Source organism: Pimephales promelas, chromosome 17, assembly GCF_988280905.1.
Source record: "Pimephales promelas chromosome 17, fPimPro1.hap1.1, whole genome shotgun sequence".
Lineage (NCBI taxonomy): Eukaryota > Metazoa > Chordata > Actinopteri > Cypriniformes > Leuciscidae > Pimephales > Pimephales promelas.
The window spans coordinates 10,613,558-10,640,056 of NC_142785.1; the positions used below are offsets into that span (position 1 = coordinate 10,613,558).

Consider the following 26,499-nt stretch of genomic DNA (forward strand, 5'->3'; position numbering starts at 1 on the left):
CTTTCAGCCACTACACAGACATCATTTGCTCAGCCTTCCCCCATAGGCGACGCGAACTGAACGACTATTTAGCACTGATAGCCGAGCTCGCGTTGTCCTACGGGGGAGGGCACTTTTACACTTACCACAAACTCTTTTCAGCAAAATGCGCCGTTAGGGTTTCTCAGTGGAACCGATGCCCTTACTGGGGAGCACTAGACACTGACTTACACAGTAGAGTCTTCCTCGGCTGCAGGAATATTTCCTGCGCGGTCTGTAGGTCAGTGTCGGATCCCACGACATCGTGTCCCCAAGTTAACCCCTTCGTTTCTCCACGCCCTGAAACAGCTCCAGTCAAATCCACTAGCTACACACCAAGACCGGCGACTAGCAACCTTCACGAGGCTAAATTCAGCTCCAGAGCACTCACAGACAACAAACAGCCTTGCAACAATTTTAACATTGCCAAATGCACCAGGCAGCGTTGTCGGTACTTGCACATATGCAGCTTTTGCGGCGGTGCTCATGCCCGTCCCGTATGCCCTGTATATAAAGATGTCAATAAAAAATCTAGAAATTATTTATCGACTCCTGTGAATATTTCTCGCCTTTCCATCGAACTAGCTCACCACCCGGACTCCAAATTCACCGAATATCTGCTGTCTGGCCTACTACACGGCTTTAAACCTGGAGTGGTTTGTCCGCTCTCCCAAAACATCATCTGCGATAATCTCCAATCGGCTCTCGCCGAGCCCGACATGGTAGACAACCTGATTAAAAAAGAAGTCGAGTCAGGCTTTATGATCGGCCCTTTTGATGAGCCTCCTTTTCGAAAATTTTCGCATTAGCCCCATTGGAGTGGCTACGAGAAAGTTTTCAGGTAAGAAACGCCTCATAGTCGATCTGTCAGCTCCACATAAGTCCATGTTCCCAAGCATTAACAGCCTGATCCCACTCAACGAATTTTCTCTCAAATACCACGACGTAGATCACGCAATCGACCTGATTAAAATCGTGGGTCGGGGTGCCTGGCTCGCTAAAATTGACATCACTTCAGCTTTTAAAGTGATGCCCATCCACCCGGATTCATGGCACTTATTCGGCGTGCGCTGGCATGAGAAATTTTATTTCGCCGTACGCTTAACTTTTGGATGCAAAAGCAGCCCCAAAATTTTCGACATGCTATCTGAAGCCGTTTGCTGGATCTTGTCAAACAATTACGCAATTCCTCACCTTATTCACCTGCTGGACGATTTTCTAATAATTTCGCCTCCTGGCGCCATTCCAGCAGCCCAGATCCTCACAGTTCAAAAAGTCTTTTCCGAGCTCGGAATCCCCATCGCCCAGGAAAAAACCATGGGTCCCGCTACATCCATCGAGTTCCTTGGCATTAATCTAGATTCAGTTCGATTCCAGGCCTCCCTGCCCAAGGAGAAAATTGATAGGATAATCCTCATCTCATCTACCCTCGCGGACAGTCCAGAGTGTTCCAAACGCGAACTCCTATCCATGCTCGGCCACTTAAACTTCGCCATGCGCATTATTCCACAAGGCCGCCCTTTTATTTCTCATCTCCTCTTTCTCGCGTCTTCAGTCCACGCACTAGAGGATCTAATTTCCATAACTCCGGCATGCCGCGACGAACTCGGGCTATGGATAACTTTCCTTAAACAGTGGAACGGCCTATCCTTTTTCTATAAGGATCTAATTTCCTCCCCCCTCGACATCCAGCTGTTCACAGATGCAGCCCCCTCTGTTGGCTTTGGAGGGTTCTACCAAGGTCGCTGGTTCGCGTCTACGTGGCCCCCCCAAATACAGGACACGCTTCAGTCCTCTGCATTATTCGAGCTCTACCCTCTCGTAGTAGCAGCCTTCCTGTGGGGGAAAGAATGGACTGCTAGCAGCATTGTAGTGCATTGTGACAACGAATCTACAGTCCAGTGCATTAATAAAGGCCGTTCCCATGCACCCGCTCTAATGCCACTTTTAAGACGTCTAACCTGGATTTCCGCATGTGACCAATTTATCTTAATCGCAAAACACATTCTCGGGTCAAAAAAACAAATTGCTGACTCTCTGTCTCGCTTTATGTTTCAGAAATTCAGGATGCTGGCTCCAGAGGCGGACGAGCTCCCAACTCCAGTACCTCATTATTCGGAATTAATATTCCCATAACTCACCCGCAAAAATCCCTCCTCAACAGATCGCTCGACACCATTCTCCAAGCTGTTTCCCCCAGAACTCTCCAATCCTATGTGACCGCATGGAGATGTTTTAAAGCCTTCCACCTTTCTTATAACACGCCATTCCCTGATTTTTCCCTCCTTACAATAACCTCCTTTATCTCTTACCTCGACAGTGTCAAAAACCTCCAAGTCGGGTCCATCAAAAGTTATTTAAGCGGCATCCAATTTTTTCACAAATTGATCCACGGCGCCCCCTCTCCGGAAATAAATAATTCACAAACCTCCCTCTTGATTAAAGGCATCCAACGATCCCAGCCCACCCGCCCGGATACCAGACAACCCATAACTTTAGATATTCTCACTAAATGCATTCAGACCCTCCGCACAGGCTACCGATCCCTCAATACCTCCCGCACACTCGACGCCATGTTCATTCTAGCCTTTTTTGGTTTCCTAAGATGCTCTGAACTGGCTATCACTTCCAGATTTGACCCAAAAATCCACCCAAACATCTCAGATCTCTCAGTGCTCGACAACGAAACAATCTCGTTTCTGATTAAACAGAGCAAAACAGACCAAACCAAAAAAGGCCACTTCATATATATTTTCAACCTCTCGTCACCAATTCAACCGTTCCAAACTATATTAGCCTACCTCCAACTGGGAAACTCTCATGCAAAATCCCCTCTCGAACCCTTGTTCATCGACGATTCTAACAAACCCGTGACACGCTTTTGGTTCCAAAAACACCTAAAATCTGTTCTCCAACTTTCAGGCATCCCAGCAGAGAATTTCTCCAGTCATTCCTTCCGCATTGGAGCAGCAACCTCAGCAGCCCAAAAAGGCCTCTCTCAGCAACAGATCCAAGCGCTCGGAAGATGGTCCTCAGACGCGTTCCAAACTTATATCAGAACTAATCGTTTCCATGTCAAAAAAGCCCACCAAATCCTCATTGGTTAAAAAAAAAAAAAAAAAAAAAAAAAAAAAAGGCAATCCATTCCATGCCTTCTCGTTCTTCATCCGGCAAATATTGATCTCCCAGCGGACATAGCGAGAGCCTTCCTGGTCGAGCTTCTATGTCTTCTCTGTCTCCGTCCAGCAAGTATTGATCTCCCAGCGGACCCAGAGACAGCCTTCCCAGTCGAGTAATTATATCTCCTCTTTCTCCGTCCAGCGAGTATTGATCTAGCGGACACAGCAAGAGCTTTCCTGGTCGATTATTTATGTCTATTATTTCTCCGTCCAGCGAGTATTGATCTCCCAGCGGACCCAGTGATAGCCTTCCCGTTCGAGTATTTATACATCCTCTTTCTCCGTCCAGCGAGTATTGATCTCCCAGCGGACACAGCGAGAGCTTTCCCGGTCAATTATTTATATCTATTCTTTCTCCGTCCAGCGAGTATTGATCTCCCAGCGGACCCAGAGACAGCCTTCCCAATCGAGTACGTGTATCTCCTCCTTCTCCATCCAGCGAGTATTGATCTCCCAGCGGACCCAGAGATAGCCTTCCTGGTCAGGTACGAATATCTCCCCTTTCTCCGTCCAGCGAGTATTGATCTCCCAGCGGACTCAGCGAGAGCTCCCTTGGTCGAGCATCTTCATCTCCTCCTCCATCCAGCGAGTATTGATCTCCCAGCGGACTCAGCGAGAGCTCCCTTGGTCGAGCATCTTCATCTCCTCCTCCATCCAGCGAGTATTGATCTCCCAGCGGACTCAGCAAGAGCTCCCTTGGTCGAGCATCTTCATCTCCTCCTCCATCCAGCGAGTATTGACCTCCCAGTGGACATAGCCTAACCCTCCCAGTAAAGCATCTATGTTTTTCTTTCAGGACTGGTGAGGCTTACCGATGCCGGGACCTTTGCCACAAGAACCCTCCCGTTCGGACACCGCGAGCTCTCCCAGCCAAAACTACCAGGCTCTCCTTGAAATGCCAGCCCGCCAATCTCTGCGCTCTTTTCGGGGGGTCTTTAAGCAGGCGGCTGTCCTTTACTTACTTTGCTTTTTGGGGAGTACTCTGGGTTCGGGCCCAATTTCCGAGCTCGGAGCCCTCCCCCCGGACAGCACGCCAAATACGCATAACTATTTTTATTCTCTGATCATTAGTGAGTGTGAACTCGTGAATCGATGTTTTATTAACAAGTTTCGGGAGGATCACGTTCTAATGATCAAACAATCAAGTCAGCCAGCTGTCAGCAATCAGTAATCAACTGGTTCACTCAATCAGCACAAGTAAAGCCTATAAAAACACACAGTTGACTCACCCTTATTCCTCGACTGTTCTCAGCATCCCTCCACCACCCCATCTCCTCACACTTGCCTAATTATCTTCCTTAACAGAGATACGGGGGGAGTACTCTGGGTTCGGGCCCAATTTCCGAGCTCGGAGCCCTCCCCCCGGACAGCACGCCAAATACGCATAACTATTTTTATTCTCTGATCATTAGTGAGTGTGAACTCGTGAATAATTAAAAAAAAGCTGAATGACTGATGGCTGAATGGAGCCTAGCTCCAGACGTTAAGACGTGCAGTCGTTAAGACGGGCAGACGTTAAGACGGGCAGACGTCCAGAAAGGCAGTCATTAAAACGTACAGACGTTCTCCACACGCACGTTAACACGTCTTTAAGCTTGGCTAGGAATCGAATGACACAAAGCGAGCGCCATACTCTCATACCTTACGCACACCACGCCCACTTACATCAGATCACATCAACATGTCAGCCGGAGGGATACCGAGGGTCGTCGGTTTTGGATTCAAGAATTTCTTACAACAAGATGGCAAAAGAACAGCGCTTTGCAAGACATGCAACGTTAAGATCGCGGACAGCCAGACGACAACCTCCAATTTCGTCCGTCATTTGAAGAGCCATTCTGCCCAGTAAGTGCTTGTCAATTTGTTAATGTTATCTGGTTAGCTCGCTCGTAGTTAGCTAGCTAATGTAAGTTAATGAAGAACTCCGGCGCAAAATTACACATTGTTACCTAGTCAACCATTATCTAAGATTTGTTTTCGTGATTGCCGAATGTAAATAGTTTTATCTATAAAAACAGTTTAGCCTATAACGCTAGTATTACGCTAGTAGGGCATAGAGTAATGACAAATAAAAATCGCTTGTTATTACCACTAACAAGGCTCAAAATAGCCCCACACTATTAAGGGTAAACATAATAAGGGTCCCTACATTCAAAACGAAGCATTGAGAACTTTGTTAGTGTCCATACAGTTTAATAAGAAGATATTTTATACACACAGTCAACTTCGCGAATACAGGAAGAAGCTCAGGGAGTTCAGTTTTCCTGTAGGAACCCCTAGCAATACTGCCCTACAAAGGCAAAGCGCAGTAACTACACATGTGGTCAAAAATGAGTTAAGACTTGTAATGGGCTTTATGACATGTGTTCTGTCTTGTGAAAAAAATATCTGGGTTAAATTATATCCCATTTCAGAGAGGCATTACCACATAATCTACCCATAACATGTTTTACTGGCTGGTATAAAAACTTTAAAGACGTTTTTCTCTCTGTTTCTTTGTTTGTGTAGTTACTGCACTTTGCCTTTGTAGCAACCTATAACGTTCCGGAGGGAGGATTTCTACAACTTGCTTGAACAGTTCCATTTTATTCTGAAAACAAATTTTAAACACACACCAGTCAACAATAAATCAGGTTTATATTAATATATTTTCTTAAATGCATTTTAAATAATAAAAATAAACAAAAAAATTATTTTTATCAAACTTGACTGGGAGTAATTACTGGGAGTAAGTGAGTAATGTCTAATGCTTTTTGAAAACTTAAGGCTTTTTTCATAAAACAAGTCAGGACATCATCTCATTTTTGTATACATTTTTATTTCTTTAAATTAGTAAGCTACAGGACATCGTCTTTCAAAACATGAAAAGAGAAAAGTAAATGAATGCGTCATTGTACCCAAATGCACTTTCGAATGCGCCTCTGTCCATTTCAAACCAAACTGATGCCCATAGATGCACGTTTAGAAGAGTTTCAATTGCATGGGAGGGAGTAGCCAGCTAGCTCTCTGTTTTGTTTGAACATCAACTGAAGTGATGTTACCCCACCATCGCTGATACAACCTTTAACAGTCATGTTTTTGCTTCTTGAGAGAGAGAGAAAGTGTGTGTGTGTGTGTGTGTGTGTGTGAGAGAGAGAGAGAGAGAGAGAGAGAGAGGAGAAATGTAACAAAGTTTAATATTGTTTGTAAACTGTGTTTGAGAGAGAGGGAGGTGTTCAGAGAGTCTGTAGGATGTTAAGCTGTTATTTGTTTTATAGTCTCGCGTAGCCAGACCTTCAGACTGACGGCTGAAGGTCTGGAATTCATAGCAGCTTTCTTTGGCCAAGGCACGCCCATAAGGCCATTTGACCGACATGTCAAACAACCAATTACAGTTCGTTTCGTTCAGTGTCACGTTTCGGGGCGTGGAAATGTCACCACAACAACAGACCGGCGTGCAACAAGTCAGTCAGCAGTCACCGGAGGCGCTCGTTAACAACGCTCCGCGTTATTAAATTCACCCACGAACTCGCGCTCATGTCCATCTTATGCCCGCTTTGTCACACGGCCAGTTCAATCTCGTATAAATCAGGTTATGAGTGTAAATTACGTGCCCGCTCACGAGCGCTCAATATTAACAGGCACCCGGCGCTGCTCGTGCGTTCATAAAGCGCTCCCCGTTCACAATAACCGGGTCGTCTCCAGCTGTAGCTGTCAGCGAGCCGCCGCACATTGAATACTACTCACATGAGTCAGGCTGCGAAATGTAAGTTACGCACCCGCCCCAGCGCGCTCACGGCTACTAAATAAACGCCTCACCTCCGGCGCCGCGCACTCCCTACATTGATTCCCTTTAGCCTTTAGCACATCTAGTGGATGCATAACGCAAACCCAGTCAAACGTTTGACTCTGCAGTATCTTATGCGACTTATAATCCAGTGTGTGCCCTATATATGAATACTGAATCGGCCAGCTGCGATGTCAGCGTCTGTTGTTTCATGTTTGCCCACAAACGCGGCTGATATCCCCTTCGCAATTAAGTACTTCACTTGATCTTCCATAATAGATAGGAGGGGACAACTACGTTTAGCTGATCTTGATAAATGCTCATTGTCACTCATATAAACACAACAGTTTTTCTCCGCAATCACACGTCTGCACTTTGTTTCCCGGCGGACCGAAAATAAACGCGACACTGACGCCCCCCGGAAATCCGATAAAATTCAACCAATCAGATGACGACTTCGACATTCCTGAAGTGTTTCCAGTTAAGTGTACCATATGCATCAGACGTTTAGCCAACGTTCCGTGGGCGTGACGTCTGAGGCTGAGACTATTTGTTTTATGGACTCAATGTTGAAAATTTAAAACATTTCAAACACACTGTTGGCAGAAGTAAAAAATAAATAATTTTATGAAGTTACAATTTTGTTTGATTCCATGGTGTATTTTACTAAACATGAGTATTTACAATGCAAATTATTGTAATTTACTGGCAAATACTTATCTTGTCTTTTCACTTTATTAAGATCAGATTCTGCATGTAAAATTAAAATAATAAGGTGACTTGACTTGCACTTGACTTAACCTACTACAAGACTTGACTTGACTTGACTTGACATAGCCTGTGACTTGACTTGACTTGCCCCTCCCAAAAATACTTAGGACTTACTTGAGACTTGACGGTTAAGACTTGAGACTTACTTGAGACTTGCACATGTGTGACTTGGTCCCATCTGTGCAACTTTCATGCTCTAAGTTTTAAGACAGTTCAAATGGAAGTCAGGAATTATGGGTTGTTTGAATAAATCTCCTAGAAGAAATACATCAAATTACAACGCATGTGTTTACCAATCACCACCAAACTCGGTATGCATGAAGTCAAGACATTGAGGATGCTCAATTGACCCTTCGCTAAGCCCCTTCGCTAAGCCCCTGTCAAGCTTTCGCGGCTGGCCCATCTATTATAGTGTGGATGCACCCGGTGTCAGACATTCCCAATGAGATAATTGGTAATTTTCGGCGAACAAGTGAAATATCTGAGAGAGCAAGACAAAATGGACTACAGTATGCATTCGAGGGATATATTCACGACATTATATGCAAACGAGTAGAGAATAATCTCTTAAAAATTGAAGTTAAAGCCTAACGTTATAGTCCCAGCGCAAGCAGCAGCGCCTCATACGCTGACCGTTCAAATGGAAAACACAAATTGAGTAACAGCTATGTTCATACACAGCAGGGTATGTGAAAATAATCTTAATAATTATAAATCAAACAGCTTATCAATAAATCTTGTGAAATAACACTAATACCGGGAGAGCCGCGATCGGATTGGGTTAAGTTAGGGGTCACATTAGTAGGACGTCGATTAACAAAATACTGAAATATATTTTAAAGTAGCCTATGTCAGTGAGCCTTTGTCTTGTCTCTTTAATCGTCTTATTTTACGTTGTATCATTATGACCAAAGAACCGTCAATATTTCCAAGCAATAGAATAGGTGTTTTTGTTAAGCATGTCGACATTTACCAGAATGGGTCTCGCACATAGATGCTAGATCACGCCAATCATTTCTCCCCATGGCTTTTAGATTTTCTGGAAGGAAAACAACTCCTCTCCCCCGTCCAAACTTTTAGTATACCGGTATCAGATTTGCACAATCCATACGCACAATGCTTCAGCATGTTCCGTCGTTCGAAAGCTTGACAGACCTCCCGCGAATAGTTACGGTTGCTAAGACATGATTGGCCAGTGGCGGTTTTCGGGCGTGGCTTAGCGAAGGGTCAATTTCGGACGATTTTTGATTTCTCGAACGGTTTGGCCGTGGTGAGGAAATGAATTTTATGACTAAAAAAGGACATAAAATGTGTTATAACTTTGCCCATTTTACCTACAGTTACAAAACTTGCCACGTATATTGTTCTTGTCAAGCCGATCAACTTTCTAATTAACAGTAAGAAGCTCAGACCGAAAGAAAGTCAGATATTGCAGTTTGGATGTGTATCTTGTAGGGGTGTAACGGTACATGTATTCGTATTGAACCGTTTCGGTTCGAGGCTTCCGGTTCGGTACGCATACAAACCGAACGATTGCTTGGACCATTTTTCCTGCCGGCAAAATTCGTGCTGACGCGGCCAACACAACGTTGCGCAACATCAAATGGAAAGCGTAATGAAAGCAGAACGAAACTGCGCTACTTGTTATGTGCTTCATGGATCGTTTATCAGTTCGGACCAGCAACACCTGTGCAGCGCGAGCCGATCTCGATCAAGCAACACTGTTACTACACAGCGAAAGAACACATTTGAATTCGCCACTGAGGTAATAACATCGCTGCGAGATCTAGTGAGAAGCGTTCACATTTCTCCGTTATTAACCGTAGATCTCTATTAGATCAAACAGCGCTGACGTGGAAACCAGGAGAAACATTGTGAATGGACTAGTAATACTTTCGTCCACAGACCAGCAACATTCACCACGGATTTAATATAGTAACACTAACTGGAACCAGTTTGGCTGGAATGGTGAAATGCTTTCAAGTACTTCACACATCTTTTCCAGCACTTCTAAATTCAAATATTATATAAATAAATATATATTTAAATGTTATTTTTAATGCACTCTCAGAAAAAAAGCTACAAAAGCTGTCACTGGGGCTGTACCTTTTCAAAAGGTACACTTTTGTACCCAAAGGCTGCATATTGGTATCTTAGTGGTACATATTAGCACCTAAAATGGACATATTACCACCTGAAAAGGACATATTAGCTCATGACATTGACATATTAGCACCTAAAATGTACATATTAACACTTAAAATGTACATATTAGTACCTCAAATGTACATATTACCACCTAAAATGGACATATTAGCTCATGAAATTGACATATTACCTCCTGAAATGGACATATTAGCACCTAAAATGTACATATTAACACTTAAATGTACATATTAACTCTTAAAATGTACACATTAGCACCCAAAATGTACATATTAACACCTAAATGTACTTATTAGCTTGTGAAATGGACAAAAGTTTACCTTTTGAAAAGGTACAGCCCCAGTGAAAACTTTTGTTCCTGTTTTGTGTGATGACCAAAACATTATTTGTTCATCCTTCAAAGATGACCGCCATTTATAAACCTGAAAGTTTCAAGATCTAGGAAAACTCACACTTATTTAAAAATATTTTTTTTCTAAATATAAATTTCTCTGGCATTTCTTTCTTTTTGCTGTATCGAAAACGTACCGAACCGTGACTTTAAAACCGAGGTACGTACCGAACCGTGATTTTTGTGTACCGTTACACCCCTAGTATCTTGTCTCTATCAGTGTCTGTGTGGGGAGGAGGGGGGGAGGGGTTGCTGGTGTCTGTGTTTATGTGTGTGTGTGTGTGTGTGTGTATGTGTGGGTGTGTGTGTGCGTGTGTGTGTGTGTGTGTGTGTGTGTGTGTGTGTGGCTGACTGTAGATTTTTCCTGCAAGTCCTTATCTTTTTGCATAACAATTTTGTATTTTTTTCAATGACAAAATATGCATACAACCCTAATCTTTTAAATGTATAGTTTGCTTTAAATAAAAGTAAGATAAATTGGTAAACTACAAATTGGTAATTGAAGCTGAATGAACTTAAAATTCGTGTGCTATATTTCAATATATTTGCTTTCCTTAATATTGTAAAACACTAACCTCATTTATATGTGTGTGTGTGTGTGTATATATATATATATATATTTTGCAAAGCCCTCACTGATGCAAGCTCTTCAGCACACTTCTCTTCGACAGTCAAAGCGGGGGTTAAGTTTATGCACGTCGTGCAGAATAGACGCTTTCAGCAGTGACAACAGAAACAAACGGTACTGCGCATGTGCATTAATTTGGCCCAAACTTAACTTCCGGCAGACTTGCGGAGACAATCCATAACAAGTAAATAACCTAGTAGCTGGTATTTCTTGCCAGTCAAAGAAAATAAATGTTACCTGGCCAAACTGAAATGTGACACTACCAGACCCGTTAAACAAAAATTGGAGACAAGATGTTTTTCTACCGACAAGTCTGAGTTACCGGAGTGTTAAAAAAAAACTGTGGCGAGCGCGACGGTGCGGTTTGATAAGGTTAACATAGCTACTTACATGCTTGCTGACCTTTTTTTAAGGTGAGTCTCCACATTGACAGCATGTTGGATGGATCTGTGCAGCGCTGTTTATGATACTAACCATTCAATACACAGACTGGTCCGCTGTCAATGTGTTTGCGAGAGAGAGAGAGAGAGAGAGAGAGAGCATGCGAATATGCGCTGCACGCAACTCTGTAGCCTAGTCAGTTATCTTAAATTGTTAAAAACACGGAAATCAATATGTGGCGGTCAGCGCTGATAATGTGGTGGGCTGCCTCTAATAAATGTATGGGAAACAAACACTGTACCACTCAGATAAACATAGGCTATTTTTAATACCGCCGTCTCCCTCATAGGAAACCTTGACATTTTTATTTTTAAAAATTGCGTTTGCTCCCTAGGTCAGGTTGCACCCCACAGCTCAACAACCTGCTCATCACCTTAACTTTCACTGCATTTGTAGTCAATGCCATATTATCCAGTAAACACTAATAAACGAACAGAACGGAAGTTAACTTTGGGCCAGCTCATCACCATGGCAACGCGTCTGATGAAAGCGTCTATAACCCTATATATATATATATATATATATACTTAAAAAAGCGGGGGTTAAGTTTTTGCACGTCGTGCAGAATAACACTAAAGGCACCATATATATACTTAAATATAGCTGCGAGCAGCGATTGCGGGCCAAAGCTGGCGCTACCGCCATCCCGGTGCCTGGGGTTGCGGTGCCACCGGCTTGGGCCTGCAATCGCTGCTCGCAGCTATATTTGACATTGATTTTTTTTCTACAAGACAGTTCCACATACGCTCATGTCGTCATCATTGCAGCTTACATGATCCCAGAACACCTCAAATATTTCTCTGTAATGACAGATCTAATGACACAGATGAAATACATATCATTTATTTTGTCAAGACTGTCATCAAGCTATTCAAGCACAACTTTAACTTTTTTTTTCTTTCTTTCTAAATGATATGTCAAAATTGTTGTTTTTTTTGTGTGGATACTTTCATGTCCACAAATAATTTTGCAAGTTATCTTTTATTACTATATCAATCGGTAATACATTGTGAAAGCCAAAGAAATGTTTGACATTAATAATGGAACCTGCAGCATAATTGTATTCAGTCTTTCAGAAATGCCATCAAGTGGTCAGTAATTTTTGTCCATCTTCACTGTGTCCATTTTTCCCACTGTCCCGTTTTCCATTAACGGCGTTCTGTCGCTCAGTCCGATCTTTCCCAGCAGCAGAAAGCATCTTCTTTTTAAAACTGAAATCTGTGCCTCGACTGTTGTCACAGTCATTCTGAAAAAAGGAGCAAACTATACCTTTAATATTATGCAAAATTGGTTACAGGTGTAATGATTGAAGAATGACTGCGTAAAGGGACAGTTCAACCAAAAATAAAAATTCTGTCATTAATTACTTACCCTCATGTAGTTCCAAACCCGTAAGACTTTCGTTCATCTTCTGAACACAAATGAAGATCTTTTTGATGAAATCTGACAGCTTTCTGGCCTTTATTTGACAGCTAGCCTGCACAACTAACCTTTTGAAACTTTAAAACGTTCATATGAGATCGTAAAACTAATCTATGTGAATTGAATGATTCATCTGATGAAAATATTGAATTTAGGCTTTTATTCACATATATTTGCTTTTATTTGCAGAGCTGTCAAAGGAGAGACAGAAAGCTCTCAGATTTCATTTGTGTTCCGAAGATAATGAACGAAAGTCTTGCGGGTTTGGGATGACATGAGGTGAGTAATGATAGCACAAGTACATCTTGGAGATGTCTATTTGATGTCTGCATTTACATCTGTGCAAGATGTATTTTTTTAGAGTGCTCATCTGCAATACGTCTCTAGGACGTTTCCTATTAGATGTCATATAGACATTTAGAAGATGTCTATGATGTTTAAGATTTAAAAGACATATATCAGATTTTTTTACACAGCAGATGCTTTCCAGATTAATAGATCTTTAGCAGACAGTTTACAGATGTACCTGTGCTATCTGGACAGATTAACTATTCCTTTAAGCAAAAACAACAGGCAAATGTTTTAATTTAGCATATTAAAACAGCATAGCAGTTTATTTACTGAGCACAAATTGAATATGCAGCACAAACCACCTTTAATATGATTAAGCTAGTGTGAATCTGTTCCACTTCAATATAATATGACTGTCCTTCATACTAAAAGATGATTGTATGCATAGCAGTGTGCAAGCGCCATCGATCTCCAAATGTTCCTCTTTGCATTTGAAAAGACTGAAATGAAAAAATCTATGTTAATGTTCTACCTGTATATTAAAATGTTCCTGCAAGCAGTTCTGCAACCTTTCTGTCGTTTTTCACATATAGCATAAAAAACAGACTATCTAGACTCAGAAAGGGCTACTCACTGAGAAAACAAAGGACTTTTCTGGAAATGAACATTTGAACTCTCTCTTGCAAAATTAGCATCCCCACCCAAGAGTCAATCACCTCAGTATTGTCTTAATTCTTATTGTAAGTTCATCTTTTACTCTTTGTTTCAGATCATTTAATGCCTAATAATAGATTGTTACAATTGAATTGTTTTCTCAAAAATGATTTTCTCAAGTAGATTAAGTTAAGGATTATGTTACCTTAAGTCTGCATCAGGTTAGAAATGGACTAAAGTCCAGTTTTGAGTGGAGCATAGGATACACCAACTGCGATTTTAGAGCTTTGGCTAACACTGGCTAGCACTAGTTGTTCCATTTAGGACAACAAAATGTTGATCGACCAACCTAAATAGGGTGAGCCTTACCTCTCTTTAATGTAATGTTACTTTAAGTGTATGTGGTTAACCATTCTGCCCTACAAAGGCAAAGTGCAGTAACTACGCAAACAAAGAAACAGAGAAAAAGGCCTTTAAAGTTTTTATACCAGCCAGGTATGGGTAGATTATGTGGTAATGCATCTCCGAAACGGGACATAATTTAACCCAGATATTTTTTCACAAGACAGAACATGTCACAAAGCCCATTACAAGTCTTAACTCATTTTTGACCAAATGTGTAGTTTCTGCACTTTGCCTTTGTAGGGCAGCATTGTATGACCAAAACAGTGCTTATATAAGATAATAATGTTGGTTGGATTATATATGTAGTAGTGGTCATGACCTCTATTATTATTAGGGCCCAAGTCTTGAAAAGGCGAAGGCCCTATTGTTTTCCTTAGGATTATTAGGGCCCAAGCCCTGAAAGGGCGCGACTATTCGGGCACTTTTGGGGCCCTTAACGTGCTCAAACTCAGGGGGGATCAACAGCGCCCCCTGGAATAGAGTCTTTAAACTTGGTCCATAAATCAAACACGCTTATGTAATAATATGAAACTCGGTACACATATAGATCTCATCGGGCTAAACAACTTTCGTGCTCTAAGTTTTACGACAGCCCGACAGGAAGTTGTCTATTGAGGGTTGTTTGGAAAACGCATGCAATGGAATTTAAAGACACTATAAAGTCAATTGGAGTAAGACAACACGTGTTAGGACCTACTCATTGTCGTAATCATACTCTAGATCTAATACTATCACATGGAATAGATGTTGATACCATTGAAATTCCACAGCAGAGCGATGACATCTCAGATCACTATCTAGTCTCATGTAAACTTCACTTAGCCAAAGCAGCAAAGCCGACTCCGTGTTATAAATATGTTAAACCTATAACTTCTGCCACTAAAGATAGCTTTATCAATAATCTTCCTAATCAGTTTCATCATCTTAGCATCCCGGATAGTTTAGAAGAACTCGATATATCGTGACAGAAACTTTTAACTCTCTTTTCCAGCACTTTAGACGCAGTTGCTCCGTTGCGCTTAAAGAAGATTAAAGAAAATAGTCCAACGCCATGGTACAACGAGCACACTCGGGCCCTTAAGAGAGCAGCCAGAAAAATGGAGTGTAGCTGGAAGAAAATTAGAGGTATTCCAGATTTCATGGAAGGAGAGCTCGATCGCATACAGAGATGCATTAAAAACTGCTATATCTGCTTATTTTTCAAACCTATTAGAAGAAAATAAACATAATCCTAGGTATCTATTTGAAACAGTGGCTAAACTAACGAAAAAGAAAGCTTCAAGCCCAGAAGTGTCCAAACAACACAGTAGTTGTCATAATTCAAGTCTGTGTTCCCCTGTCTCCTATCATGTTTTCAGTTCCCCATTAGTTTGATAAGTCTCCCCAGGTGTTTCTTGTTAACCACACCCCCTTGTTATCTTGTCTAGCTAGTTTTCCCCTGTATTTATACCCCTGTAGTTTAGTTGTTCCTTGTCAGTCGTTGATGTTACTGTCTCGCTGTTCTGTGTTCCTGCCTTGAGTTTCTGGTTACGTTACATGTTTTTATTTCATTAAATAAGTTCTGCACATGGATTCTCTCTGCACTTCATTCCTTGCCCTTCGTGACAGAATGACTGACCACCTATGAATCCAGCAGGACTTCAGGAAAATCTGCAGCTAAGTAGGTGCCCTCGCCTGATCTGAATCCCCAGGATGACTGCCGCTATGCCTAATTGGTCTGAGTACCTGCGCATCCTGTCGGATGTGCGGGCTCAACTAGATCTTTGCACCCTGCCAGATATTCGTGTTATGCGAGATATCAACACCAGCCCTGCCGAGCCTGCGCTCGCCGTCAGCCCTGCCGAGCCTGCGCGCACCGACAGCCCTGCCGAGCCTGTGCTCCGCGTCAACCCTGCCGAGCCCGAGCCGGTACTCCCCTCACCGCTGGTTCCGCCCAGCCCTCCCGAGTCCGATCTCCCCTCATCGCTGGTTCCGCCCAGTCCCACCGAACTCGAACTTTTCACCCCGCTGGTTCCGTCCAGCCCTCCCGAGTCAGATCTACCCTCTCCGCTGGTTCCGTCCAGCCCTCCCAAGCCTGAACTCTCTCCCCCGCTGGTTCCGTCCAGCCCTCCCGAGTCGGATCTCCCCTCATCGCTGGTCCCGTCCAGCCCTGCAAAGCCCGAACTTCCCTCATCGCTGGTCCCGTCCAGCCCTCCCGAACCTGAGCTCCCCTCACCGCTGGTTCCGACCAGTCCCATCCAGCCATCGCCCGAGGCCGTCCAGCCATCGCCCGAGGCCATCCAGCCCGAGACCGTCCACTCCCCGTCTGCCGCTAACCCGGGGACTCAGCCCAAATATTTTTTTTGGGGGGGCCCAGTAGTCCAGCCACGGCCGCCCGAAGGGCCCTCACCGCCGTGGCCGCCCGAAGGGCCCTCACCGCCGTGGCCTCCCGAAGGACCCTCACCGCCGTGGCCGCCCGAGGGCTCTTCACCGCCGTGGCCGCCCGAGGGGTCTTCACCGCCGTGGCCGCCCGAGGGGTCTTCACCGCCGTGGCCGCCCGAGGGGTCTTCAATGCCGTGGCCACCCGAGGGGTCTTCACCGTTTTGGCCATCTGCTCATCCTGCTCTGCCCTGGCCGCCTGCACAGCCTGATCCGCCCTCGTCGCCCATGCTCCACGGCCCAGGCCCGCCTTGCTATATCCCGGTATTGGTTCCCAGTGCGGGTCTGGCCCTCCGTCCCTCCCCCGAGACCACCTCCGCTTCACCACCCTCCGGTACTTTTGTGTTTTTTTGAGCGTCTGGAATCCGCTCCTTAGGTGGGGGGCTATGTCATAATTCAAGTCTGTGTTCCCCTGTCTCCTATCATGTTTTCAGTTCCCCATTAGTTTGATTAGTCTCCCCAGGTGTTTCTTGTTAACCACACCCCCTTGTTATCTTGTCTAGCTAGTTTTCCCCTGTATTTATACCCCTGTAGTTTAGTTGTTCCTTGTCAGTCGTTGATGTTACTGTCTCGCTGTTCTGTGTTCCTGCCTTGAGTTTCTGGTTACGTTACATGTTTTTATTTCATTAAATAAGTTTAAGCACATGGATTCTCTCTGCACTTCATTCCTTGCCCTTCGTGACAGTAGTAATGACTTTATGAATTTCTTCACTTATAAGATTGATAATATCAGGGACAAAATTATAACTATGCAACTGTCTACTACAGTATCGCATCAGGGTGTGCATTGTAGACTTCCTGAGGAAAAAGTTGGTTCATTTGTTGCTAGGAGAGGAAGAATTTTGCAAACTCGTTAATTCATAAAAATTGACAACTTGTATGCTAGACCCTATGCTTCCAGAGGTCATAGATCCTCTTCTTAATATCATTACTTTGTCTTTGTCGCATACCAAAAACCTTTAAGCTGTCTATGATAAAACCGCTTGTTAAAAAAAATGCAACTTGATCCTACAGAATTAGTCAATAACAGGCCAATGTCGATTCTGCCTTTTCTGTCAAAGATACTGGAAAAAGCAGTATCCTCACAACTGTGTTCCTTTCTTGAAAGAAATTATATCTGCAGAGGATTTTCAGTCAGGATTTAGGCCGTACCATAGTACTGAGACAGCTCTCATTAGAGTCACAAATGATTTGCTCTTATCATCCGATCGTGGTTGTATCTCTCTATTAGTGTTACTTGATCTTAGTGCTGGATTTGACACAATTGACCACAACATTTTTTTAAATAGACGAGAAAACAATGTTGACATTTGTGGAATTGCACTAGCATGGTTTAAATCAAACTTATCTGACCGTTATCAGTTTGTAGCAGTAAATGAAGAGATGTCTTATCGATCACAAGTTTTTGTGATCAATTATTTATTCAATTTCTTACAATCATACTTTACACACTAGAGAGGGAAACATTTTCACAGGAGAGAAATAGGCTAACCATCATTACCAGTATAACAGAAGCACATAATATTGCTTGTTCAGATGCCAGTATCTCTTCTCCTCACCATATCCTACCCAACCCAAACCCACCCTCCAGCCCCTAGCTAGATTCGCTCAAGGTATGAGCAACACACAAAAAAAAAAAAAAAAAAAAAAAAAACCATACTCGACACTCTAAGACATCCACACACATACATATCAGCCCTTTCCCATTGCCACCCGTCCATCCTACCTCATCGTAAAAACCACAAAAATCCGCAAAACATCATAAAACACAAAGCAGAACACCGGACACTGAAAGAATTCAGGCCTCCTCCTTCATATTATAGGAACCACATAGGTCAATACAATATTTGAGTAATAATTACATAACAAAACCAAACATTACATTGAATGCAAATTCCCCACATAAATAAAATAAATAAATAAATAAGTAATAAAAAAAAATAAATAAAAAAAAAATGACTTATCTACATTTCATTTATTATTTCTAATAGCTCTAACCAGCAATCAATATTAAAGGATTTTGTAAAATGTAAACGTGCTGTAGAAAGCTCTAGTTGAGCAATTTCCCGGTAAGAAGATAACCATTTACTCATTAACAATGTATGTGGTGGTTTCCAGCGACAAACTATCATTTTTTTAGCGGCCGTCAAACCAGCCAAGAGAAGACGTCTGTTATTAATAGTTAAATTTAAAGACGATGTATCATTGAGCAGAAACAAACATGGTGAAAGAGGAATGGGTCTTTTCAAAATACTTGACAAAATAGATGAAATACTATGCCAAAAACTATTGACCTCTGGACACTGCCACACCATATGGTAATAAGTAGCAATTGTATTGTCTGAGCAAAAATCACAAAATGGGTTGTCTCTAAGTTTCATTTGCTGTAATCTTCGTGGGGTTAAGTAAAATCTATGAATCAATCTGTAATGTATCATTTGATGGTCAGGGTTTCTAGATGATAAAGAGATATTTGACCAAACCGCACCCCAATCTAGATCCTCAGAAATGTCGATATCGGTCTTCCAGAGTCTAAAAAGAGATAAAGGCTTATAAGAAGCTGTAATTATAAACTTGTATACCTCTGAGACGATACCTTTAATTTTACCCTTAGTGGCACAGATTTCGTGAAGGGGATGATTCCCCAACTTAATACCCCAAGGAACGCCCTGAGCGCACATTGCTGTGCGTAATTGTAAATAAAAAAAAAAAGAAGTGCCCGGTAAGTTATATGCTTTCTTCAAGTCATGGAATGCACGGAGACCTTGTTCCCCTATGATATCATTGAGGACACAAACCCCTCTATTGCTCCACTGAGGGAACACAATCGGTTTCTTCTCAATTAAAAGTAAATGATTGTTGAAAATAGGAGATTGGGCAACAAATGTGTTTGGGATTTTAGCAAATCGGTGTACTTTATGCCATACTGTAAAAAAATAAGAAATTATTGGCCCAAAATTACGTTTAACTGTACTAAGGGGTATATTAGAAAATACCAAACTAGACAGGCAATATGGATAAGCTAAGCGTTCTTCAATTGGACGCCATGAGACCAAAATTTCTGGATTCCTCCATATAGCAAGTGAGCGCAGAACAAAACTCCAGGAATACCACTCAAAATTGGGCAAATTAACGCCTCCTGATGATCTATGTCTTTGTAGAGTAGATGCTTTAATTCTGGGTTTTTTCCTATTCCATAAATAAAGACTAATGATTGAGTGAAGCTTCTTCCAGTAACCACCCGGTGGAGCTAGGGGGATCATACTACTCACAAAATTAACACGAGGCAAAATGTTCATCTTAATAACTGAAATTCTTGACTGAAAAGAAGTAGGGAGCATCCCCCATCTATTCAAATCACCCTCCACATTCTTTAGAACTTTATTATAATTATCAGCAGTTAACAAGTTGAGTGAGGGACTGATGGACACTCCTAAATATGTAAAGCTACTAACAACTGGAATATTAAACAGTGGCATTTGGTCATCCAGTCCCCCCAACAGCATTAAAGCCGATTTTGTCCAGTTTATTTTGTAACCTGAAATACTGCTGAAGTTCTCAAAAATTTTAAAAAGATGTGGAAGGGTTCTAGAAGGATTCTTTGTGAAAATCAAAATGTCGTCTGCATACAAAGAAATGCAATGTAGTGTATCTTGAATAATAATTGGTTCCAAAGCCTCCGACTGCCGTATTGCCTGGGCAACAGGTTCCAAAGATAAAGTAAATAAAAGTGGCGATAGAGGGCAACCCTGACGAGACGATCTTGAAACTGGAAACCTAGCTGAACAGTTGCTGCCTGTTATGACGACTGCAGAGGGGTTGGTATACAACAACTTTATCATAGAGATAAAACTATCACCAAAACCCATGGCCCGAAGAACAGACCACAGGTAACCCCATTCCAGCCGATCAAAAGCCTTCTCGGCATCTAAAGAGACAATGGCATTTTGATCTTCTGAATTGGAAGCAAAGTCTATGATATGAAGCAAGCGACGGACATTATCCGATGCTAATCTAGACTTGATGAACCCAGTTTGGTCATGATGAACCAAGTAAGTCATATATCGTTCTAAGCGTGTAGCTAAAACCTTGGCATATAGCTTGACTTCACAATTCAGAAGACTTAGTGGCCTATAGGAAGAGCAGTCGTCCGGTGGCTTGTCCTTCTTAAGTAATAGAGATATTATTGCAACATTTGAGCTAGCAGAGAAAGAGCCTCTATCAATAGAGAAGTTTAGCATATTCAACAATAAAGGACCAAGCTGAGGCCAATAAGTCTCAAACAGTTCTGGTGGTATACCATCCAGGCCCGGAGACTTGCCTTTATTCATTGCCTTAATAGCTAAACTCAATTCTTCTAACTGAATTGGTGCCTCTAGGGAGCAAACAGCCTCAGGAGGCAATTTAGGTAGATGTAAAGATTTAAAAAATTCAGAACAGGCTCTATCATCATGATGCACCTCTGACGTATAGAGATTTTGATAGAATAATTGAAAAGTGCTATTGATGCATTCCGGGTCAGATGTTATATCCCCCTGTTGAGTCCTTATAGCTGGTATCTTTGCTAGATCATCATTTTTCCTTAATTTATAAGCGAGCAGACGGCCGGGACGAGCACTGTTACAGTAGTGATTTTGCCTAGTACGATGAATATTAAATTCTGCTTCCCTTATTAGCAAGCTGCTAAGTTCATTGACTAATTTCTGTCGGTTACAAATATTTTCCGAAGAGGGATTGCTTAGAATTTCTTGTTCAAGAGCTGCAATTTCTGATTCCAAGCAATTTATTTGATGTGTTTTTTAGATGTATTAATATGGGATGCAAAAGAAATAGTTTTATTCCTGATGCACCCTTTAACCGCATCCCACAGCACTCGTGGGTCATCAACTGAAGGGCCATTTATTTTAATAAATTCCTCCAGCTCCGCCTCCAGCTCACGTATAAAAATATTGTTCTGGAGCAGAGATGTGTTAAAACGCCAACGAACTGCCCTGGATTGAGCAGCTTTTAATGAAAAACTACATGAGACAATCCTATGATCGGACAAAGCCATTGGGATCATTTCGGTGCTGGAAATGACATTGAAGAGAGTTTTGGATGAGAAGATGTAATCTATTCTAGAAAAAGATTTATGGCGAGATGAGAAAAAGGAAAATTCTCTAGAAGAAGGATTCATCACTCGCCAAGTATCAATCACTCCAAAATCAGTAGACAATTTCTTCAATGCAATAGATGCTAATCGCTGATCTCTGCTCTCTACTGCCCCTGTTCTATCAATATCATGAAGCCATACAGCATTGAAGTCGCCTCCTATCAAGAGCTGGAACTCTGGAAGATCCATTAAAATAGAGGCCAATGAGTTATAAAAGTGCTGATCAAAGCAATTTGGAGCATAAACGCTCATCAGTGCAATTTTAATACCATTATACACTATTTTGCAAAATGTAATTCGACCGTCATCGGATCCCCCTGTGCCCAGAATTGTATAATTTAAGTCACATTTTGCAGCTATGAGAACACCTTTGCTCTTCTTAATATAGCATGAGGAAGCGACCACATGGTAGTGTTTATTCTTGAATCTATGTACATCAGCTACAAGTAAATGCGACTCTTGAATAAAAGCAAAATGAATATTCTTTCTGTAAAGAAGCTTCAGGGTGCTTATACGCTTCTGGGGAGAATTAAGGCCCCGTGCATTCCATGACATAACATTAATAGTACTCATATTTATTCATATTGTAATTTTGCACATAAATATAAATGAACCAGACAAGAGCAAAAAAAAAATAAAGTCTCGATAGGCACAATGTCCGGGTCGGCATCCAGAATCCCCCCACCCAACACATACCCCATACATACCCACACAGACATGATCATAAAAATAATAATAATAACAATAATACAGGCAAAAAAAAAAAAAAAAAAAAAAAAAACAACAACAATAACAAACATCTGAACAAACAAAAAATACTCAGCCTTGACCATCCAGAGTCCTCTCAAAAAAGAAAGAAGACTGCCCACCCTCCCAGAAAATATACCAGTCATCTTGGAAGACAGTCACAGCCCCACCACCCTCAGATCAAGTATAAGGTTGCCTTTATGCTGTGGGTCAGCACCATAGTTAATTAAGCACACTAATATTATTCTCAAGACATTCTAACCATAGCACTTAACATAAAAGCTTGCTGTCCACTAAACATGCCCTAAATATAAAAAAACAAAAAAAAACAACAACAAAAAAACAACAACATATGGACAGCTCATATCCAGATATATAAAGGAAAAACAAGACGAAAGACGCCTTAACACAGCGGTTCGAGCAGCTCTTAGGAACTATTGCTTAGATAGAGTTCTTAGATCAGTCTTACCCTTCGTAGCTTTTATCCTCCAAACCAATGTTTTAGTCCTTCCGGGAAGCAACGAACTTTTCGCCATATAGCACAGCGGTTCGAGCAGCTCTTAGGAACTATTGCTTAGATAGAGTTCTTAGATCAGTCTTACCCTTCGTAGCTTTTATCCTCAGAGCCAATGGTTTAGTCCTTCAGGGAAGCAACGAACTTTTCAGCCTCGCTCACCTCTTGAAACGTGTACATTTCTTTCCCCCGTGAAAGTTTAATTGTAGCTGGATAGAGAAGAAAGGCCTCGAATCCAAGGCAGCGGGCATCATACATGATCTTATAGCACGGCTTCCGACGCCTTGTTGTGGGCTCACTATAATCTGCAGTAAATGTCAGTAGCTCGCCATCCACCTCAGGAGGGCTTTTCCTCGCCTCACCAAGCAGGCGGTCTCGATCCGTAAAACGGAGGCACTTAACCATAAGCGGACGAGGACGGGTCTTTGCAGAACCATGCGTAGGAGGTTTACCCAGGCGGTGACACCTCATCAGCTCAGGCCGCGAGGATTCGAGGGCAGGAAACCATTCCAAGATCTTATCCATCAGGTAGGCGCGAGTATTCGCCCCTTCAACTCTTTCCTTGAGATTAAATACGAGCAAATTATCCCGGCGTGCCCTGTCTTCCATCTCAGTTAGTTTAGCTTCATAAGTTTGTAAATTCTTCAAACTTAGGGCAGCCGATTTTTCCACATTAGCCACACGTTCCCGGAGGTTCACCGATTCAGTGTGAATGCTCTTTATCTCTTCCGTGTGCCGCGAGAGAGTTGCGTGCATATTATCAATTCGTTTCTCAAGTCTATTGAAGCGGACTTCTGATTTCTCGTCAGCCTCTTTAAAGTATTTCGCCATGGTCACCTCCATTACTTTCACCAGAGCTGCATTTTGCTCACCGAGCTCTCCGTGAAGTTCATCCATCGCGCTTCTCTGCGCAGCAATGGTTTGTCTTGTTTTTCGCATTTAGTCCCGACTATACTTTCTTTTCTTTTTTTTCCCCCTTTTCCTCTCTTTTTTTTTAAAGTTGACGGTCAGATATAAAGGGGAAGGAAGAGAAGTGGAAAAAATGACCACACAGACATTAAATTATTTCAAATTTGAGGGGAGGTGGACGCCGAGTTATACTATACTGCCGCCATGACACCGGAAACTCTCCGAATCGAATCGATAGATATTATCGATCACAAGTTCAGTATGATGTACCACAAGTACTAGGACTGCTGCTGTTCACTCTGTACATGCTGCCATGGAGATATCATTAGGAAACATGGAATTAGCTTTCACTATTGTGTTGATATATTTTGCTAATATATTTTTATTTTAAATATACTGCACTCAGCTAAAACGAAACTTACCAATTCACAAAATTCAGGAGAAAGATGAGAAAATTCAGGAGAAAATTCTACTCAAAACCAACTCAAAACCTAATGAAACTTACCAATTCACAAAATTAACGGAATGCATAGCTGATATAAAAATTGGATGACTAGTAATTTCCTACTACTAAATTCTGAAAAAACAGAGATTCTAATTATTGGACAAAAAACCTCCACACGTAACAGCCTAGAATACTGTCTAACACTTGATGGCATGCTCTGTCAAGTCTTCGTCGTCGGTTAGGAACCTGGGTGTGCTCTTTGATACCAATCTCTCATTTGAAAATCACATGCCTAGTATCTGTAAAACCTCATTTTTCCATCTTAAAAATATATCTGAATTACCCATTTGCGCTCATTGACAAATGCGGAACAATTAGTTAATGCGTTCATGACATCGAGGCTAGATTATTGTAATGCTCTACTTGGTGGTTGCCCTGCACGCTTAATAAACAAACTTCAGCTAGTTCAAAACGCTGCAGCTAGAGTTCTTACCAGAACCAGGAAGTATGACCATATTAGCCCGGTTCTGTCAACCCTGCATTGGCTACCTATTAAACATTGTATAAATTTTAAAATATTGCTGATTACTTACAAAGCATTAAATGGTTTATTTCCCCAGTACTTGAGCGAGCTCTTGACGCATTATAGTCCTTCACGTCTATTGCAATCTCGGAATTCCAGCCAGTTGATAATACCTAGAATATCTAAAAAGACTGCTGGCAGTAGATCATTTAGCACCAAAACTCTTAAGCAATCTTCCTATATTGTCCGGGAAGCAGACACACTCTGTCAGTTCAAAGCTAGACTAAAAACACATCTCTTTGGCCTAGCATACACATAACACACTATAGACTTCCTTAATTCAAAATTAGGCTGCATAGTTTAGATCAGCCGGAACCGGGAACACGTCCCGTAAATCCTGATGTACTTGGTACATCATAAGAAGAATGCCATCTACGCTAATATTAGTTTCTCTGTTTATCCCGAGGGACCCTCTATGGTGGACCTGCTCCTGGACCAGTGTTGGTCAAGTTACTTCGAAATAGTAATTAGTTACTGATTACTTCTCCAAGAAAGTAATCCAGTTACTTTACTGATTTGAGTGTGTTCAGCTCAAGGCTGTTTTAACTGCACCAGACAGCCAGCCATTTAACCTCCAGTCTGTAAGCAGACTCGTCACTGTTTCGGATGAGACTGAGGACAGTGGTGTCGTCGTCAAATTTCAGGAGAGGGGTCTTTAGAAGTGCAGTCTTTAGTGTACAGGGAGAAGAGCAGTGAGGAGAGAACGCACCCTAGTGGGGCGCCAGTGCTGGTGGTGAGAGTCCTGGATGTGAGTTTCCCCAGTCTCACTCGCTGCTGCCGGTCCATCAGGAAGCTGGAGATCCACTGACAGATCGAGGATGGCATGAGAAGATCAGGCATGATGGTATTGAAGGCCGAACTGAAGTCCACAAAGAGAATCCTTGCATAAGTCCCAGGTCTGTCGAGATGTTGCAGGATATAATGCAGTCCCATGTTGACTGCATCATCCACAGACCTGTTTGCTCTGTAAGCAAACTGAAAGGGATCTAGCAGGGGTCCAGTGATGTCCTTCAAGTGGGCCAACACCAGTCTTTCAAATGACTTCATGATCACAGATGTGAGAGCGACGGGTCTGTAGTCATCTGCAGTCAAGTCCAGTGATTTTGGTTTTTTTTGGGGACAGGAATGATAGTAGAGCACTTCACACTGCTCCAATGATCTGTTGAAGATCTGCGTGAAGACCGGGGCCAGTTGGTCAGCGCAAGCTTTTAAACAGGCAGATGAGATGCCGTCTGGGCCTGGGGCTTTCCTAGTCTTCTGTTTTTTGAAGAATCTGCAGGAGGTGATGGTGAATGTGTGAAGTGCAGATCAGAGCGGGTGTGTGGTGAGAAAGATGGCTTTTCAAACCTGCAATAAAATGCATTTAAATCATCAGCCAGGTGTTGATTGTCCACAGATCGGGGGGGGGGGGGGGGGTGGTTGTAGTCGTAGTTGGTAATGTTCCTGAGGCCTTTCCAGACTGATGCTGGGTCGTTGACTGAAAACTGATTTTTCAGCTTTTCAGAGTAGCCTCTTTTAGCAACTCTGATCTCCTTTGTCAGTCTGTTTCTGGCCTGGGCATACAAGATTTTATCCCCACTTCTGTAAGCATCCTCTTTG

At 42.3% G+C, this 26,499-nt stretch overlaps 2 protein-coding genes across 7 annotated transcripts in view; one reads left to right on the top strand and one right to left on the bottom strand.

Moving 5' to 3' along the window:
• Positions 1 to 795: 795 nt before the first annotated feature.
• Positions 796 to 4,489, top strand: LOC120495551 (uncharacterized). The gene has a single exon (XM_039695187.2). It carries the CDS (start codon positions 796 to 798, stop codon positions 2,152 to 2,154), a length of 1,359 nt encoding a protein of 452 aa, XP_039551121.2. The 3' UTR covers positions 2,155 to 4,489.
• Positions 4,490 to 12,187: 7,698 nt separating this feature from the next.
• samd14 (sterile alpha motif domain containing 14) overlaps positions 12,188 to 26,499 on the bottom strand; it is a 316,013-nt gene continuing 301,701 nt past the window's right edge. For 5 of the 6 annotated variants that reach the window (XM_089121895.1, XM_089121894.1, XM_089121893.1 and 2 more), the window contains one exon: positions 12,188 to 12,606. In XM_089121895.1, the coding sequence (XP_088978021.1) occupies positions 12,445 to 12,606 (162 nt within the window). In that variant the 3' untranslated portion in view covers positions 12,188 to 12,444. The remainder of the gene's footprint in view (positions 12,607 to 26,499) is intronic. The other variant, XR_016147028.1, reaches the window with a different exon arrangement.

What these genes read in the sequence shown, in the direction of transcription:
- LOC120495551 (XM_039695187.2), top strand. Translation starts at nt 796, where the DNA reads ATGAGCCTCCTTTTCGAAAATTTTCGCATTAGCCCCATTGGAGTGGCT.